Genomic DNA, 19,939 nt, shown 5'->3' on the forward strand with positions numbered 1-19,939 from the left:
CCAGCTGTGATCCATCATCCTGTGCTGAAGAGCAGAGGCTTGCAGGAGGCAAATTAATGGGTAAGAAGAGAAAAGCCATGGATTAATCTAGTGCTGAGGATTTAGAGCTGAAGCTGTTCCATGGCACGCCTGGCCAGAAAAGGGATAAAAAGGTTTTATCTGCAGAACAGCAGGGAAAACCTGCTGCTGGTTCCATGGGGTGTGTCCCACCCTGCTGCTCCCCCAGCCTTGGGAGCACAGCCCAGCCTGGTGTCCTGACAGACCCCTGACAGCTCTGCATGGCGCTGCCTGGAGATCACCCAGGGATCTTGCCCTGTTTGCCAGGGGCATTGCACTCGCTGGCCCCTGGCTGTGCAGCCTGGGGGCTCAGCCCAGCTCCACTCTGGGCTCAGCAGTGCAGCTTGGGGTTCTGGTCTGGGGCAAGCTCAAGTGTTTGGAGCTGATGAGAATCCCTCGCAATTCCCTGTCCCCAGGAGCCTTCAGCTGGGGGCTGCCCCTGTGCAGCCCTAAGCTCAGGTCTGTGCCCTGGTTCCCAGAGGCCCCTGCCCTGGGAATGAGCGCTGTCACCTTCCCTGTCACTGTCACCTCCCTGGCGGCTGTCAGGAATCAGGAGTGGAATCCCTGGGTCACCCTCCGTGGTGGGGGGAAGGAAGTGGGGTGGGAGCCTGGGGGCGGCGAAGGGCCAGCCCCGAGCGTGAGAGCCCCCGTGCGCCTCTGGGGTGACAGCGCGGGGGCGGCACCGGGACCTGGGAGCCCCGAGATCCCGGGAGCCGCGGGGACAGCGGCGGGGCCGGGCTGTTTCCAAAACGGCCACACGGTGGCGATGTCCGGCAGCGCACGGACCGCACTGCCGGGGAGACGGGAACGGAGCGGGGAAACGGGAACGGAGCGGGACAGCGGGAACGGAACGGGGAAACGGGAACAGAACGGGGAAACGGGAACGGAACGGGACAGCGGGAACGGAACGGGGAAACGGGAACGGAGCGGGACAGCGGGAATGGAACGGGGAAACGGGAACGGAGCGGGGAAACGGGAACGGAACGGAGCGAGGAAACGGGAACGGAGCGGGGAAACGGGAACGGAACGGGGAAACGGGAACGGAACGGGGAAACGGGAACGGAGCGGGACAGCGGGAACGGAACGGGGAAACGGGAACGGAGCGGGACAGCGGGAATGGAACGGGGAAACGGGAACGGAGCGGGGAAACGGGAACGGAACGGGGAAACGGGAACGGAGCGGGGAAACGGGAACGGAACGGGGAAACGGGAACGGAGCGGGAAAACGGGAACGGAACGGGGAAACGGGAACCCAGCGGGGAAACGGGAACCCAGCGGGGAAACGGGAACGGAGCGGGGAAACGGGAACGGAGCAGGTAAACGGGAACGGAGCGGGACAGCAGGAAAGGAGCAGGGAAACGGGAACAGAACGGGGAAACGGGAACGGAACGGGGAAACGGGAACGGAGCGGGAAAACGGGAACGGAGCGGGACAACGGGAACGGAATGGGGAAACGGGAACGGAGCGGGGAAACGGGAACGGAACGGGGAAATGGGAACGGAGCGGGAAAGCGAGAACGGACCGGGGAAACGGGAACGGACCAGGAAAACAGGAATGGAATGGGAACACGGGAACGGAGCGGGAAAACGGGAATGGAACAGGACAGCAGGAATGGAACAGGACAGCAGGAATGGAGTGGGAAAACAGGAATGGAATGGGAAAACGGGAATGGAACAGGACAGCAGGAATGGAACAGGACAGCAGGAATGGAGTGGGAAAATGGGAATGGAGATGAACAGCGGGAATGGAATGGGAAAACGGGAATGGAATGGGACAGAGGGAATGGAATGGGACAGCAGGAACAGAACAGGATAGCGGGAATGGAGTGGGAAAATGGGAATGGAGTGGGACAGCGGGAATGACCTCCTGGCAAAGGCTGTCTGGGCCTGAGCCAGTTCCCGTGCCCATGTCTGTGCCTGTGCCAGCCCTGCCCACCTCCCTCTGCTCCACCAGCCCTGCCCAGCAGGACCTTCCCCAGTGCCCACACCAGGCAGCAGGCACTGGGTATCCTCAGGACGAGGGTGCAGCAGGGATGCCCTGCAGGCCCCTCATCCCAACTCTTCCCACCACCCCATTTCTCCATCACACCCACACAGGGAGAGCAACCACAGAGACACATGCTGTGTGCCACAGCAGTGTTTTATTAAGGTGGGGTGGGAGGGTCAGGAAATGGGGGTCAGCCCAGAGCAGCCAGGGGTGCCACTACTGTGCCCTGCGGGCCATCAGCATCTCCCGGATGTTGTCTTCTGCTTCCTTCACGCTCCGCTCCAGATACGACTTCTTCTGCTGCAAGGCAGAAACCAGAGGTAAGTCAGGATCCCCCAGCCCTGCCAGCACAAACCTGGGTACCGGGGCCCAAAGGCCCCCAGGCAGAGCTGTGGGTGCTGCCTTAGGGGCACCCACCACACTGCAGGTGTCCCGTGTGGGGACAGCAGTTACACATTCCCAGAGGCACAGGGGCAGGGCAATTTACACAAACTGAATTTTGTTCCCTCTGAAACCTCAGAGCTGCCAGGACTGTTGCAACAGTGGCCTGCAAAAAGTGGGAGCCATGAACCTCAGCACGGAAGGAAATCAAATCAAATCAGATCCTATAACTCTTGGAGCCTAGCGAGGGACTGACATGCCAAGGCCTCCTTATGGAGACACAGCAAAACCTTCTCCTTGGGCACAAAAGGTTCTTTTTTCCAGCTGGGCCATTTTCTAACCCTATATCCACCTTTCTATCAGCAATTCCCTGGCATCATCATCAAATACGTGTTTCCTTAATCATCTGTAATTAGGCTGGGCTTGGCAGGGAAGCAGCCCCAAGCCATGCATCCCAAGATAGGAATTCAGCATGCAGCGTTTTTTCCTGCTAGTCTGGGTGCTCCTCTGTGGCTGGAAAAATCAGCACTTGGCTCTTCTGACTATTTTCTCTGGGTTTCCAAACAACAGACACAACAGTCTCCTCAGCGTTGCTGTGAGCACAGGCTCCCATGCTGCCCATGTAGAGCCCTGCTCTGGGCCATGCCAGCTCCCAATAAGCACTGGCAGGATTGGTATTAAATTCCAGGAGTCCAGACCTCTGCCCAGAGCACCCTGCCAGAGGCTCTACCAGCCACCTCCCCAGTGCCAGGAGCCCGGAACAGCAACAGCACCCAAAGCCCACCCAAACCAAGGACAGGTGAAGGGTAAGAACAGCCCTGAGAGCCTCAACCTGACTTCTGTGAGCCCATGGGACTTGTGATGCTGAAGATCCATTAGCCTGTAGAGCAGTCCTGCTGCCACTCCATCCCTATGCCAAGGCAGAGCTGCACACTCAGCTGGAATGTCCCTGCCATGAGGACGTCGCTCCCAGCCCTGCTTCTAAAGGCTCTAGGGTTCGTATTTAAACACTGAAAGCTGCTCGTGACAGCCAGGGCCAAGGTTATGGCTCAGGGTTCCTTGTCCCTCTCGCAGTCCCCAGGCACATGGGGTCCCTTTCGCTTACAGGAACTGCTTTTGAGGAAACCACAGGGAGAAGAAGAGCGGCCACAGGTTCCCACTGCAGTGACCCAGGGACACATGAGCAGGACTCTGTCACCGCCGTGCTGTCCCCACGCTGCCCGCACAGACGTCGAGGGATTTCTCACACAGGGAACTGGGTCTGAGGGCAGCAAGAGGAGACGGGCCCAAAAAAACCTTGTGGCTCAAAGTTTCACCTCGCTCTGCTGACCGGAGGAGAGTGGTAGCAGTAGAGCTGACTCCTAGAGGGTCATTTTTTAATGCTTTTCCTTAACGCCGTTAAATCAATGCATGAAATGGTCCTGCCTTCCTGTCCCCTCCCTCGCCCCTGTCTCCTTCTCCCACCAGGCAGCAGGAGACAGCTCCACAGAGCAGCTGTCCAGCAGGACTGGAAGAACCCAGGAGAATTTCAGACATCCAGGGAAGCCTTGCCTAGTGCCCCTGTGGGCCCCACTTCCATGAGGAGTAGGGACGTGACGCAGCAGAGGAGCACCCACACCGCCCACATGTGGACCCACACTGCTCAGCCCTGCACAGTGACAGGCTCTGCCCCCCCTGTGGCAAAGGGTTTAAGGCCATTTCTGCACTCAGGCAGCACCTGCAGTCCCAGGTAGGGCAGGAGTCAGGGAATTTCTCTTTCCCTCAATCACTCTCCTTGGTCACCAAACTATTGAGGCACAAGAATCTGGGCTGGTCCCAGTACTTCTACTCTCTCCCAGAAGCAGTTTCCAGGGAGTCCCATCTCTGGGCTCCAGGAGCATCCTTCCAGCACCAAGGGGAGCCCTGCACCCGCAGCCAGGGGGCTGCAAACTCCCGGAGCGCTCCTGCAGCCAGGCAGTGCCGGAGCCAGCTCCCGCTCCAGCCCACAGCCCTGATCACAGGCAAGCGAGGAGCAGACGGGCGCCACATTTTCCGAGACACGTGGCAGAAGCGAGGTGTTTCTTCCCCAGGAAGGGGGAACTGCAGCCCGGGCTCTGCTGCGGTAATCACCGGAGAAGGAGCAGGAGCCTGCGTGCAAACCCCTCCTCACTGCGATTACCGGGGTCTAGACAGGAAACTCCGTCTCTCGCAGGGAGCAGCACCGAGCGAGCGGCTGACACACGCTCTGCCTACTCACACGGAGCCCAGGGACACGACAGCACAGCTCTGAAGTCATGCTGGAGGCTGTTCCGGTCCAGCCAGACCTGCCAGGCTGGTGGTATCTGTTCCCTGAACACCACCCTGCATCCCCAACCCCACCTCCAGCTTTCATTTGCACTTGCAGCCCAGGTTAACCCTATGTCCTCTAAGCCCCTGGCTTGGGCCTGACTGTGGCTGCTGGGCTTCATCTCAGCACCCACGGAGCTGATGCTTTTCCCTGGGAAAATGCGTTAGCTGCTCCAGGTGATCATCCTCTGCTACCTGTGCCACGGCAAGTGCAGCCTGTGGGAATTCCAAGGGCAACGTCAAAACTGCGCTGCTGGTTTTGGTCCCTCGTGAAACCAAAGGTGGCTGCTGCTCTCTGAAGCCTCAGGTTTCACTTCTACAGCTGCAGCTCCAGTGCTCACCAGTCAGGAGTCCAAGGGAACAGAGCAGCACATTGGCCCTGCACTGCTGGCTTTGGTGACCTGCAAGCTGCTGACCCAGAGGTCCTACTCACTGACCACAGCACTGCCCCAAACTGTCCCCACCCTCCCCCAGCTCCTGTGGGCCCCTGGACAAGGTAAGGTAGGCACCCAGACCGGCCCCAGATGCCACTGCTTGAGCCACGGAGCTCCAGGGAAGAACAGAGAAAGGAGACTGGCTTTGAGAAGGCATCGGGGGGAAGTTGCCACATGTCACTGAGCTCCCAGAAAAGCCCCAGCTTCCAGCTGACAAGCAGGGCCGGGCTCCAGAGGAGGCTGGGCAGTGACCCTGGTGTGCTGCTGTCCCCCTGCTGTCTCGCCAGTGTGGCAGTGACAAGGGAAGGAGGGCACCACAGGAAGCAGCTGGTGTGTCAGCCAAGGGCTCCAACTGCAAGGGGTCTGTTCCTCCTCCTGGTTCACAACTTCCACAGCCACTTGCTAGAGAATTATTATACAAAATTCTCTTGTGGGATGTTACTGAAACTTATTTCAGAGGAACAGCCTCTGACCAACACTGCCCAGCCCTGCCAGCCCCCACGGCTCCCGGGGAAAGGCCAGTGCGTTCCCATGACCCAGGCACAGCTCACTCACACAGGCAGGGATGACACAGGGCTGCAGGTCCTGTCAGCACGGGAGAAGCTTCTCCCCCACAGAGCAAGGAAGGGGAGCTGGAGGCTGCATGGAAGAGAGCGTGTGGGAAGGTAGCAGGATTTGCACCCACAGGTTTCCAGGCGGACAGCATAATTCACATGCACTCTAAAACTGAGCCAGCTGACCTGCTCCAGCCCAGGACATGCTCTTGCATCCTCACTTCTTCCTGCCACAGGCCTCCCAACAGCTCTCATCCACTCTCTCCTCTGTGGTGACAGCCCCCTGATGCCCCTTCTGCCCCATACAGAAAGGGCTCTGCCACCTGCCCTGGGACACAAGGCCGGCAGCAGGCGAGGTCAGAACACTGACAGGGTGCAAACCCACAGAGGATGCCCCCCAAAAGCCAGTGCAGTCAATGCCTCCCAGCCTGGTTTCCTAATTCCTTTAAGCAAATACCACTCCCAAGAACAGTTCCTTCCCCAGGCAGGAAGGGCTGCAACACTTGGGAACAAGACAAACCACAGCCCTGATGATCTGTCTCAAAACTAGCCCCAAAGGAAGTGTTCTCACCTAAATCTGCTTTCTGGAAACAGAATTGCCATGCTAATAGCTGTCTGGCACCAGGATGGAGGGCAAGAAGGTCCCTCCTTGGGCAGCAGAGCCAATCCCACCAGCTGGGCCTCTCAGCACATCCTGAGGGGTCAGAAACTGGACTTTGCACCTCTCCCACCCCGAAGTATAGATGTCTCACCAACCTGGCCCATATTGTCCCCTGTCAGCTCTCAGGAGCCTTCTCCACCTCCAAGGCTTCCTGCAGCCTTCCTAAAAATGGTGTTTGGGGCAAGGGGTGCACTTGTGTGTGGTTCAGTACAGCTACACGGACTAAAAACACATCTCCCACAGGTGAAGATGCAGCCAAAAATGGGACTGACCACCCAAGCAGCCCCATCCGACAGGGAATGCACATCTCCCAGGAGGAATGGTGGCTGTCCAGCTGACAGCTCCACAGACAGAGCTGCAGGGCCTGGCAGGGAAGGCACCAGCAGCCCCAGCCCTGCCTGCTGCAGGAGGAGGAGAAGGGAGGGCAGGGCACTGATGTGCAATGGGTGGGAAGCAATGCCCACTGCCAATACATTCCCAGGCACCTGTGGGGGGCTGCAGGCAATGGCTTTGGGGGTTCCATCAGCCCCAGCTGCCTCTGTGTTTTTTGGCATAGGAAGTACAGACTCCTGGAAGCAGCAGCTGGGCCGGCCCCAGCCCGGGGCTGTGCAGGCAGCACCACGAGCCAGCCCTCGCTGTGCACGCTCCTGGCCAGGGTGTGCTGGTGTGGCCAGCCTGTGCCCTGGCACGGGTGGCTGCAGCCAAACACACCACAGGACTCGCCCTGCCACCACCCATTCCTCGGCTCTCCCTTGCCCTTCACTCCCCATCACAAGCAGCGCCTGCTCCCTGAGCAGCTCCGCGCTGTTTGCTTTTGGCAGCAGCTGCGGAAAGACTAGATTGAATGCAAATACAATTACACTCACACCCCGAAGAAGAAAAGGAGCTGTGGTTAACAGAAGTGGCCCGTGGCCTTTTGACACGGGAAGTCACCTCCTGCTCCAGCCTCCCACCTCCACTCCCATTGCATCACGCTGCTGGAGAGGCCGGTGCTCCCCAAGATGACGCACCCGGACCTGGCATTCCTCGCAGATTAAAGAGCCAGCATCCACAGATTCCACAGCAAGAAAAAACTATTAATCAGCTTTTCTTGGATGGGCTTTTGATGATCAAAGCACTGTCTTCCCCCCAGCACTGTGATTCAGACGCCTCTGCCTTCAGGGAGAGCGGGTTGGCCGCCACCAGCCCTGCGTGTGGCAGGGCCTCGGCTGGAGCCAGCGGCTCAGCGGAGCAGGGCACAGCATTGTCACCCACCCGAGAGCCCAAAGAGCCCTGTGCTCCCAGAGCGAACAGACACGGCAGCCCTGCCCATCCGTGCTGCCATACCCTCCCCCTCACAGGTGAGCTTCCTGTGTCAAGTCATGGTTTATCATTCAACATCGACTTTTGCTCTTCAAATTCCACTCCTCTCGCGTCACCTCTGCAAATGAAAGAAAGCTTCAACCTCTGACCTGCAAACACAGATTTGCTTAAGCCCAAACAGAAATGTTTCCATGGAAATTTAAGGATCTAGTATTGGAACATGCCTATTCATTTCAGCCTGTTCTTTTTTCTCCTTTTTTTTGTTTTTTAAACTGTTTTTCTATAAACTTGTTTTGCACCCAACTTGTGAGGACAAAACAAGCTGGCAAGTCCCTTCCCAGAAAATACCTCCTTTCCCATGGCTCTCAGCACGCTTGGCTACAAGCCACCAGATTCTGGCATCCCACTCTCACACTCAGAAGACTTCTGCTGAGGAACGCTGCAGTCTTCAGGCATGATGCAGTGCCCCAAACAAGAGCCCTGAGACAACTCACGTTGTGACATCTCTGTAAACCTGTGGCTACCCAAGAGCTTCTGTATCCCCCAACCTTAACTCAAACCATTTTTGACATTCCCTGAGGGCTCTGTGGGAAAGTGATCAGCAGATCCTCAGCTGGAGTTGGGAGCACATGGTTGACTGGAGAAGGATCTTGCTTGGGAGGATGGCAAACTGTGCTGCCCGTGCACTGGGGGCCAGACAGCAGCAGCCTGAGCTGCCCTCGCTCCTGGGGCCACCACTGCTGTTCAGGGGTTGGCGGTGCCCAAAGCCCCTGTAGGGAGCAGCATTCCAAGCCCTGGCACACACACCCTGGGCAAGGTAAACATTTCAATCAGACTAAGCTCATGGAAGATGATGTGCTGAGGACACGTGCCCTGTTCAACGGGATTTCACTCGGAACCCCTGACCAGGAAGGAGGTGGACCTGCTGAACAGCACCCAGCTGCTCCTGCTCCACGAGAAGCCAAAGTAGTGGACACCAGCAGTGGGGTGGGGTAGGTCTGCAGGCAGCCCTACGCCCTGATGGGTCCACCCAGCACTGGTCCTCACCCAGTTCAACACTGTGGCACATGTACACACTGGGAATTAGCACTCTACAGCAACCACCAAATATTTAGATATCCTCCAAGACTTTCCAAGCAGTTATTGCCTCAGGAAGCTGCCCAGAGTTTGCTCAAGAATGAATGACCTGGAATAGGAAGGGAGCCCAGCTGGTTTCTGACGACAGCTGCTGACAGAAGTGTGATGCCATATACCTAAGAGGAGCAGTGATGATTCACACCATGCTGTTTTACCTCATCTCTTCCTTCCACAAAGTAACGGGGACTCGCAATCACTTCAGAACTACCTGGGTTAGAGTGTAGAAAACATCAAGCGTACAACTACATTTGCCAACTCAAGAGAATCCTTAAAAGCAGCTGCCTAAAGAACTGCTGGTGCAAATCCACCACCATCATGTCCTGATCCTACCACATCACAACCAGCTGGGCTTCCCCCATCCTTACTGAAGCACCTCGGGGAACGTACTCTGAAAATGCTAAGCTGGAAAAGCCCCCATTAACTTCCATATTTGGTGCCCTCAAGAGAAGAAGGGGCAAGGTAAGGGGCAGAAAGCCAGGCTGCCTGCCAGCCTTCCTGCCTAACCCCAGCCTCGTGGCAGCAGCGTTTCACATGGACCCACCGAGTCACAGGACAAGGCTTCCAGCAGAGATGGAGACGCTCTAGGTGAGTGGGAAATGACGGATTATTCCAGTGAACTCCTGCACCCTAGCCTGATGTGAACTACTACAAAAGCAAGTCGATGGCAACCTTTCAGTAGGTGGCAGCAGAAATGTATTATCAACCCAAAGGATTCCTCTAGGGATACAACTGGCACAATTCCCCAGTTAGAGCAGTTTCCAGGAGCACATTGCTCCAGGTCAGATACTGCCACCTAACCAGGTTATGACAGCAGACTCAGGTCAAACAGAGAACTTGGGGAGGAGAAACTCACACAGATCCTGAAAACCCCCATGATCTGTTTTGGAGGAAGCACCCCTCACCAAACTGCCTCTTGCAAAACGAGGTAAGTTCCCTAACCCAGTGCCTCAGTTTCTGCGGCCCCGCAGAGGTCGTGTGGCTCATCGGGATCCTCCTGGCAGCAGGACTTTTCCAAAACCATACCACACCTTTCAGCTCTTGCAGTCCTGGCCAAACAAGGCCGCTTGAAAAGAAAACTCATTTCCATAAATTTCAAAGACAAATCAGCAACAGAAAGATGGTGTCAGCTCCCAGCTAGGCAGCATCCCCTCCCAGTTCAGACAGCCCTGAACTCGGAGCAGCCACATGCCCACCACCAAGGCATCAGGGATGGACAGGGGCTGGCCCAGGCAGTGGGACAGCAGGAAGCGTGACGAGGGCTGCCCCGCATACCTGGAGCAAGGTGTGGCTTTGTACAGCTGACTCAGGGCTGGGTCAGGCCTCCAACAGGCAGGAGCACGCTTTCCAAATAATCGTTTCCTGTTCTCCCCAGGCGAGATGGAGGAGGAGATGGAAGCGGGATGGAGGTTTATCGGGCACAGATAATCCCCCCGCCCCAGAGCTGCTTGGCACAAAGGCAGCCAGGAGCCACTGCAGGGGCCTGGTGACTAAGGCAAGGACAGCAGTGCTGGGTTTGTGACTAATTATTACTCATGCAAGGAGGAATTTGGAGAGGGACCCGCATCCAGCTCAGCTCATTGCTTTGGATCCTTCTGCAGCCATAAGCACAAAGGAGAGCTTTGACAATGAATCAGACCCTGTTCTAAAATGACAGACTTATCAGGCAACTTGGTGTTAAAATTATTTCAGTGCAACCATAAAGGCAGCTTAATGCTAATCAGAGGAAACAAGAGACGTTTTCAGGCCCAGATGACTAAATGTAGGTTCCTGGATGGACAAAACCATTTAGACACAGCAGTAGAAGTGGGTTTTTATTAATGCATAATGTGTTTCTCTTTCTTCTAAATTACAAAGGAATGCAAGTGTACAGGGAAGAGTTGCTTGAAAAGTTTTCTCTGTTAGGTTGTTGGGGGTTTTTTTTCAGTCAAGAGTAATCCTCCCCCCCCCGCCAAAAAACCCTAAAACAAGTTCTGAGATGCCTTTATTTTGAAAGCATGTCTATAACTAGCCTCTAAAGGACTTAAAAGGAAGCAAACAACCCCCACGTTAATTTTTCTCTTGCTTTTAAAATATACAGCTATCCACCTAAAAATAAAGGTAGGAACAGGGAAAGCAAAGTCATCAAATTCCAGTTCTCCCTTCATAAAGCCTTTGCCCTCTCAGCTGGTTTGTGTGCTTACTTTGCAGCCTGCAGTACAGGGAAGACTAACAGAGAATTACTAATTAAACAACTGCTTGCAAAAATACCGGAGTTTGAAAACTTGTTGCAGCGAATGATTGCTCCAAATGAGAGATCCAGCCTTGCCACTGCATACCCACACACCTGTGATGACATAAATACACGTCATTGCATTCAAATCAGCATTACCCACAGCCATTTTTCACAAAAACATGGTGAGACATTAGTTTTTATAAGCCATCCCAGGCCTAAGGTGGCAGATGACACTTCCAGAGAGCTGGGAATCCCCTTTCCCCTTTGAAATGTGAGAATTTCTTTTCCCTGTGCCTCTAAGATTCCAACATCATGTTTTGCAACCAGTGACTTGTGCACTATTTAACACATGACAAGCTTCTTACACAATTTTCAAAGCAGAACATACTGTTATTTGATCTTTATCTAACAAATTTAAGACAGGACTAAGAGCCAGCTTTTAAACAGGTCCACCTCCTTCCCTGCAGATACTGAGGAGCACTTGCTGCCTTTAAAACCTGCAAGGTGCTGGCTGCACACAGCTGATTTCCATCTGTCTGCGATGAAAGGTGACAGTCACACAACAGAGAAACACCCATGAAGTTCAGCTGTAAGAATACCATCTTCTTGCCACCCTCATTTTGAACAAACAAGACAGACCCTGAGGCTTTGAACATTAAAAAGCAAGTGAAGTGAATGATTCCTCACAGCTGTGAAGGCCTGTTCTTCATGTAACCATCAGCAGAGTCAGTTCAGGGAACAGAAAGAAACAGAGCAGCATTAGCTATGCCCCAATTCCTCCAGTATTTACCTTAAATTGTGTGGCCCCAGTCCAATGTCAGAGGGCCTCTCCACAAAGCAGGATTTTGTGCTGTGAGTGTTAGCTCTGTGTCCATTACACTCTCAATTTCCTCAATGCTTTGTCATTTTGAAGGTTATTTTTCTCATTGCTCAGAGTATCTTTCATTTCAAAAATCAGGAATGAGAACACAGATTCTCTTCCCTGTAAGACAGCCAGACCTATAGGGGAAAAAAAATGAGCTTTGGCTACTCCCTTCTTCAAAACAAGGCTCTCATGGAGGGCAGACCGCTGGTAACAGCTCTGCTCTCCCATGGGAGTGCCTGTGGATGCTCCACAGCTGACAGGCAGGCAGCTGGACCACCCATGTCCTCAAAAAGCAAGCTAAGCCTGCAGCTTTGCAGCCTGAAACACAGCAGCAGCCCTCAGTGAGAGCACAGACTCAGACGTGGGATGACACCAGCCAAGAGTCAAGATGAAACACATTTCCCAGGAACGTCACCAAGTCCAAATGTGCAGAAGGCCCTGCCCAGACACCTGCAGCTGCCTCCAACACCCAAAGCCATGCTGGGTATTGCCTGGCCTGGTCCCCACCAAGGGTCTGCTGAGGCTCTGCAGCTCATCTTCACCCTAACATCCCCCATTTGTAGAGATCTCATCATTTCCTCCTAAAACATCCACACAAGCCCAAATACTAATCCTACACGGTAAACTCGCTTCCATACTCCACCTGTCCCCACATTAGGTGTCCTGCCTCCCTCTACAGCAAGCAGAGGGACTGACCTTGCCTATGCACACAGGGGAAACAAGGGGCAACTTCAGTGACAACGTGTGTTTAAAATCCTGCCCCCAGTACGTGCGCACATGCCAGCAATGGAATGAGGGAACAGCACCCTCATCCAAAGTAGAATCTGCTCCAGGCTAATGCACAGAGAGTTATTCTCGAGGCTTCCCCTCTCCAAAGCAAACAGGAGCGTTCCTTATTTCCCCCTGTTTAGTTAAAAAGCCCACCACGCGTTCCTGGGCACTGGCCTACCCCAAGCAAACCATGCGATGAGAACTTCTGCGCTGGAAATCCCTGGAAGGAACTGGTCTAACTTGGACACAGCCTAACAATTGCTACCTTCTGATGAGCGCTTCGTGGTCTGCAAGGAGCACCACAAATCTCAAGAGACTTGTTTTCACGTCGTTAAAGCCACCCACAGAATTGGCCTCCACGCTGAGGGTTTCAGTAAAAAAATGAAGAATTGCCCCCAGAGCACGTCGGAGGCCGGGGCCGCACCGAGCACGTCCATCCCAGCCACACCTGCCCCAGCCTCCAGCGCTTCTCCCCAGCCACGCCTGCCAAAATTTTTGTTCCCACAGGGGAAAAAACATTGCTGTGGCCACTGTCAGAGCCGACTCATGGCAGGGGGGACAGCACCACGCCGCCTCAGGGCTGCAGCAAAGCCATTTTAAAGCTCCCAGGAAAAGATCAGAGAAACGGAAGCCGCAGCAGGAGCAAGACTGTGCTCAGGCACCGGGGAAGAAGTCAGTGGTCACCTTAAGGCATTTCAGTGCAGTCACTGTGTAACTTCACCAGCTTTGCAAACATCACCTGAGGCTTAAACGCGGAGCACAGCAGTGTTTGAGAGCACAATGTTCCTCCTTCCCCCAGGAAGGAGAGCAAAGACATTTTCTGGGTGGGATAGGGAAATTGGACATGGTGTTTTAGGGCTCGCATGGAGGATTTCTGAATTAGAAATCAAGCCTTTAGGTACAGCTTTCTTGATTATATTTTCTGCTCCAGGCAGCCAGAGGAGAAACCAACCAACCCTTTATCTCAGCAGCAGTAAACTTTCAGTCTCCCACAGGCATGTGAAAAAATTGCCTGGGAAAAAAGCACACAGCTACACTGTGGTCAGAGTTTAAAACCAAAATCCAATTCAGCCAGAAAGCTGCAGGTTGCTTTTGCCCTTTTCCCGAAGGAGCTAAATTCAGTGGCACACAGCAGACGGAGCTGCCCAGCAGAGCCTCCCCCTTATTTGTTATTTTTAGCAATTTAGTCTGACAACGCCTGACAACTAAACAAGCTGAATATAGCAGGAGAGAAGGGGACTATCAGATATTATCAGAGAAAGCACACGGTGATAATCGCTTTCTCCACCCCTAATGAAGAATCAATTTTCCATGTCTTTATAACATCATAGAGTTTGTTCTTTTTAAAATGCCACATTTAAAAACAGAATCCATCTAGCCCTACAATGGAAACGGATAACATTTCCTGAAACAAAGCATTGTTCCACCCCTCACATATCATGTTTCCTTAAAAACAAGGGAAGAAAAACATTACTTGGTTTTTCTCCTAATACTGCACAAACATTGCTGAGCTAAAAAGAGTCTGTGCTCATCCCTTTAGAATGCTTTCAAAATAGATTTAACACATACCCCTTGTACCGTGAAACACAACAAGAATTTGATAGTATCAGGGCTGGAAAAATCCAATGGCCCCTGCTAAGCAGGACGTGTCCCACGTGTGAGGGAGCCCACGGCACCAACCTCGGGAGGTTTGGGTAACCCCACTGGCACAGCCTGCCAGCAGGCACAGCGACTGTGCCAGCAAGCCTGGGCACCGTGCTTGGATTCCAAAGGATTAGACACAAGTTGTGAAGTTCAGAATGCCACACAGGTGCCTGTGCAGTTGACAGGCTGAGAACATTGGGGCTGTTCAGCCTGGAGATGAGGTTCTGTGGAAAACTCGTAGCACCTTCCAGGGCCGGCAGGAGCCTACAGGGAAGCCAGAGGGATACTCACCATCAGGAACTGGAGTGACAGGACAAGGAACAATGGGTTCAAGCTGAAAGAGGGGAAATTTAGATGGGAAATTAGAAAGAAATTCATTACTAATTGAGGGTGGTGAGGCCCTGGCACAGGTAGCCCAGAGAAGCTGTGGCTGCCCCATTCCTGGAGCAACCTGGTCTGGTGGAAGGTGTCCCTGCCCATGGCATAGGGGTGGAGTGAGATGATCTTTAAAGTCATCCAAACCTTTCCAACCAAAACCATTCTATGATTCAATATATATACTTTGATATATTCACGTCCACACACAGCTTTTACAAGCAGGGTAAAGCCACCTTTGGTTTTCTTCAGATAACTCCTGCTGAATAACTAACTGCCCCTCCATCCACACCCAGACCCCTTGGTTTCAGAACACAGCTCCTCTCACCAAACATAATGGAGGTCTCAGCCAAGCCTTACTTTCCCAGCCCTTTACAAGGACAGGTCTGGCTGTCCTCGCTGCAAGGAGGCCTAAACCAGCAGCATCCCATCAATTTTGGGATGCTGCCTTGAAAAATACAATGCACTGCTTCAACAGTGGAGAAACCCCTGAGAGGGGAGAGAGGGCAAGGGAATGACTGCAATCATGTACTGCAGTGAAGAGTGTCAGAGGGAGGAAAGGGACAGAACTCCTCAAAGTTTTCAAAGTTCACTGGCAGCTGTGAATGTCAGCAAAACCAGCTCACACCTCTGAAGAAAGTTAAGGGCATATTTTCAGGAACAGGCAGCTGCAGATCTTGCTATGCAGCTGGATGGATTTCCAGAAGAGCTCAGCAGTGAATCCAGCCCTCCTCTGCAAACTCCTCTGCAAACAGCACCAAGGTAGAGGGGAGAGCATTTCTCAGATTCAGGCATGTATCAAAAAATTTTCACATTTCACAATTCCTTGGCAATAAAGTCATCCTAGCAAAGCCCAATTGCCTCAAGCTCAGCTATATGAGTAATGAGATCAGCCACAGCGTAGGGTACTGGGGGATTACTCTGACCAGCCTGATTCAGCCTGTGCAAAGTGAAAAATGGAAGTCACAAGAGAGCTAACAATGTAAAATATAAACCCAAGCTTTACAACCCTTCCAGGTTTAATAATGAATGGAGACATGTTTAACCTTTCCTGGTTTGATATTTATTTTACAACGATGCGGTGGAAGCACAAGGTCACAAAGTTTCACATTCTTTCCTGCTTCGGTCACAACTTGTTCTCAGGACAGCAAAATCCCCTGCTCCTGTGATAAGTGCTCTCCGGGTCGGACTCAGGTATTTCCCCTGAAATCTCAGTTTCCAGCAGTTGCCAGCCTAAGTGCTTGTCCTCCTCCATGGGGAATCCCAGGCCTAAGAAAACACTCTTCACAAAACTGTCACAGCCAACTGGAAGGAGATCAGTTAAAAGATGGACTTGAGTGTTTACTTAAAACAAACTTTTGAATGTGTTGGCATTCTGAGCCCTACCATTCATGATTAAAAAGAAAAACCAGCCCATGTGGCATCCACCTTTCCACTCCAACCACCTTTTGAGACAGTCACTATTGCTGGAAACTTCAACCCAGTGACCATAACCAGAGATTCAGCAACGAAGCAGAAAAACACATCTGTGAAGCAGCCAGTTCTGAGGCTTTGTATAAGAACAGCAAAGGTTATAATTTGTGGGAAATTCCACCCATTCTGCTGAACTCAGTGATCGGGAAGTCCAGGAGGTAAGACAATTCCCCACCAGGAACAGGAAGAAACCCAGATGGCACAGCTGGAGGGCACAGTAGCCAAGAAGCTGACCACAACCCACTGGAGCTGGCAGCAAGGGACCCCAGGGGCAGTTTATAAACAGGCTGCCAGCCACATTCCACCTGCTCCCAAACACAGAGGTGCTGCCAGCCACATTCCACCTGCTCCCAAACCCAGAGGTGCTGCCAGCCACATTCCCCCTGCCCCCAAATCCAGAGGTGTTGCCAGCCACATTCCACCTGCCTCCAAACACAGAGGTGCTGCCAGCCACATTCCCCCTGCCCCTAAATCCAGAGGTGCTGCCAGCCACATCCCACCTGCCCCCAAACCCAGAGGTGCTGCCAGCCACATCCCACCTGCCCCCAAACCCAGAGGTGCTGCCAGCCACATCCCACCTGCCCCCAAACACAGAGGTGCTGCCAGCCACATCCCACCTGCCCCCAAATCCAGAGGTGCTGCCAGCCACATCCCACCTGCCCCCAAATCCAGAGGTGCTGCCAGCCACATTCCCCCTGCTCCCAAACACAGAGGTGCTGCCAGCCACATCCCACCTGCCCCCAAACCCAGAGGTGCTGCCATGAAGTCCTCCAGCCCCAGCTGCAGGGCTGTCTTTGCACAAAGCCACTGGCATCTGGGATGGCTCCAAAGGAGCAAGGATACAACTGCTTTTACCATGTAACTGTAAAAATGACTGTGCCTTGCCTGCACACTCCCTTAGATACACAGCCTGTCCACGAAGCACTTGTTTGACCTGCGCAGAAAGAGCTCCCGTGGGCAGAAATACAAACCCCCTTAGGGTCTGGCACAGGCAACATCTGGGGATAGGCTTGCTCCACAGCTCCTCAGGCAGGCTGAGTTTTAAGAAGGGATTAAAAAAAATACAGACTCAACTTCTGCTTTAGTGTAAGCAGGAGACAATAGAGATGGAACTGCACACATCTGAGTGGGTTTGAACACAGACTTCCTATTCCTGCTTGTCCCTACGTATTTGGTCTCACATCACTTTCTCCAAAACAATAACAGATGGGAAAAGCAGCTTGACACAACTTGGTCTTTGCTTTCTCTGTCACTCCCCAAAGACCAAGAAAGAGGGGTTTGTATTAATGATATTTAAAGAGAATTATAAAAAAACACACACTAACAGCCTTGGAAAAGTACATTTTGCACTTCTTCTCAGAAGAACTGTAAGCTGTAGACGCAGCCACAAGAAGATAGTCAAGATTCATTAGATAGCCTCTTCGAACACTGGAACTTGCGCAGACACTACTTTTTATTTCCTAGATATCCTTCTCTGCCTTGAATACTCCAACCAGATAAACACATGAACACAAAAGTTCTCTGACCACACTGTCAAAACAACGTCCCATCTCCCCACAGATCCACTCTTCAACAGCAGCCCCAAGCAGATGCCTAAGGGCAGAGTGTAAGGACAGGGCAGGCCTATACGGTACTTCCTCCTCATACTTTCCCACCCTCCAGACATTTTTAGCTCAGGGACTTCCTGAGCAGGATGCCATTTCTACATATTTGGTAATTCTCGATGGATTTCTCTTCCATGAATTTGTGCAATTGTTCTGAGGCAGTGTAACCTTTAAATACCCACAACACTGGTGAAATTTTACATCACTTATCTGCTGCAAATAACCACACAAACATCCTTTTGCTGGCTTTAGACCTTGCTCTTACTAATCTCATTTGAATGCTTCGCTCCCAGTTTTCATTCCGGGGTACAGTGAGAACAATCAATCCCTACTGGTTTGTAGATCTAGGAAAGTGCCTTGAGTTATTGTAGGTTACTTGTAATAGACTCACTGTTTCATCTAGTTACAATGCTTCAGCATGAAAAGCACCAGATAAAAACAAGAGACATATCAAAGAGCATCTTGCTGACCTTTAATGATTTGCTTTCATCATCACTTGCCAAAAACTTACCTCTAACTCCTTAATCTTCTCTTCAGCTATTCTCTGTTTTTCTAAGAGCTGATTATGAATCACTCCTTTAGGCTGAAGAATAAACCTACAAGTGAAAAAGAAGAGACAGAAAAAGTTGGGTGCTTCTTACATCAGTGTTCACCAGCTGTGCACCAAGTCAAACTAGAGCCATCTCTGCTAAGTGTTCATCCTCACTCCCATGCTTTGGCGAAACTGCTCTGACAGCTCCCAGAGCCCACCAGGCTGGTCCCAAAGGCTCACCAGCCTCACCCATGCTCTGTGAGGATGAACATGGACACACAGAGATCTCCCTCTATCATTCAGTGTCCTTGAATGATCTGGAAGCAGTTCTGGCACACAGCCAGCAAGGGGAGTCTGTCAGCACCTTCCTTTCAAAGGGATTTAATCAGTTGATGGCACAGAGTCAAGGAAGACTCTTGACAGGTAAGAGCTGTTTATTAAGGGTTTAGTGCTCACAAAGTAAACAAACTCACACAATAAAACCAAAGCTTTCCACAGGGAAAGGCTGAGGGAGTTGGGGTTGCACAACCTGGAGGAGAACAGGCTCCAGGGAGACCTTACTGCAGCTTTTCAGTGTATAAAAGGGGCTCACATGAAAGACAGAGGCTTTTTACCAGGGTCTGTCATGCCAGGCAAGTTTTAAACTGCAACAGGCCAGGGTTAGGTTGGACACAGAGGAGAAATGTTTTAACTGAGGATGGTGAGGTGCTGGCACAGGCTGTCCAAAGAAGCTGTGGCTGCCCCATCCCTCGAAGTGTCCAAGGCCAGGCTGGACACAGCTTGGAGCTGCCTGGGACAGTGGAAGGTGTCCCTGCCCAGGGCAGGGGGTGGGACTGGATGGTCAGTGAAGACTTCCAACCCACGCCCTTGTATGATTTGACAAAACAAAGACAGTGCTTCCAGCAGAACCTATGGAACTTTCACAACTCCCACTTCTCAAGCCTTGCCTTTAACCCGACCCCTCACTGATCTCCAAATTTCTATGCTTTCACCAGCCAAAGGGTTTTTTGTGAGGTGGGAAGTGGCTGCTTTTAACTGAAATTGTGGCCACTGGTTTCCACTTGCTTTGTTTTCAGCTGCCAAAGGGATTTGAAAGACGCATCCATAATATCTGAGTCCTGCTTGCCAAAAAGCAGAAAGGTGCCTGCCTCGCTCAGAGAAGCCTCTGAAGGAGCACCAGCATCCAAAGCAGCTCCCCAGCACGTGGCACTGGCATCCCACAAAGAGGTAAAGGACAACTAAGTTCAAACAAATTTTAGGAACCCTCCATGGTTGTTTTTCATCCTTCCAGACATAAAGAATGTACAAGCTGCAGATTCACCCCCTTCCCTACTTAGAAAGTCCCCCAGGGGATTTAGAAGGAGCCTCCATGGGTCATACCAACGAGGTCAAGGTCTCCTCGAGCACCAACTAGGGTCAATGTCCTCCTGCCAGGTGACAACAGCTCATGCTTCAACAGTTAAAATGAGCAGCTTTAGACGGGGCAGAATCAGGGTGCATTCCCCGTCTGCTACAGAAAAACCTGAAATCAGTTTGCAGAGTCATCTCCCACGACCAATGACATTATTAAAGTGTTTGCTCAGTGCCTGGTAAACACAAACACGGATCTGCCACTTGGCTGGAAACC

General features: G+C 52.5%; 1 protein-coding gene across 1 annotated transcript in view; it reads right to left on the bottom strand.

Moving 5' to 3' along the window:
* Positions 1 to 2,177: 2,177 nt before the first annotated feature.
* Positions 2,178 to 19,939, bottom strand: part of PFDN1 (prefoldin subunit 1) — a 31,659-nt gene continuing 13,897 nt past the window's right edge. The window contains exons 3-4 of the mRNA XM_040078108.1: positions 18,292 to 18,376; positions 2,178 to 2,342 (exon numbers count right to left, since the gene is read on the bottom strand). Coding sequence (XP_039934042.1) covers positions 2,259 to 2,342; positions 18,292 to 18,376 — 169 coding nt within the window. The 3' untranslated portion in view covers positions 2,178 to 2,258. The remainder of the gene's footprint in view (positions 2,343 to 18,291; positions 18,377 to 19,939) is intronic.

Source organism: Hirundo rustica, chromosome 14 (assembly GCF_015227805.2).
Source record: "Hirundo rustica isolate bHirRus1 chromosome 14, bHirRus1.pri.v3, whole genome shotgun sequence".
In the NCBI taxonomy this organism is placed as follows: Eukaryota; Metazoa; Chordata; class Aves; order Passeriformes; family Hirundinidae; genus Hirundo; species Hirundo rustica.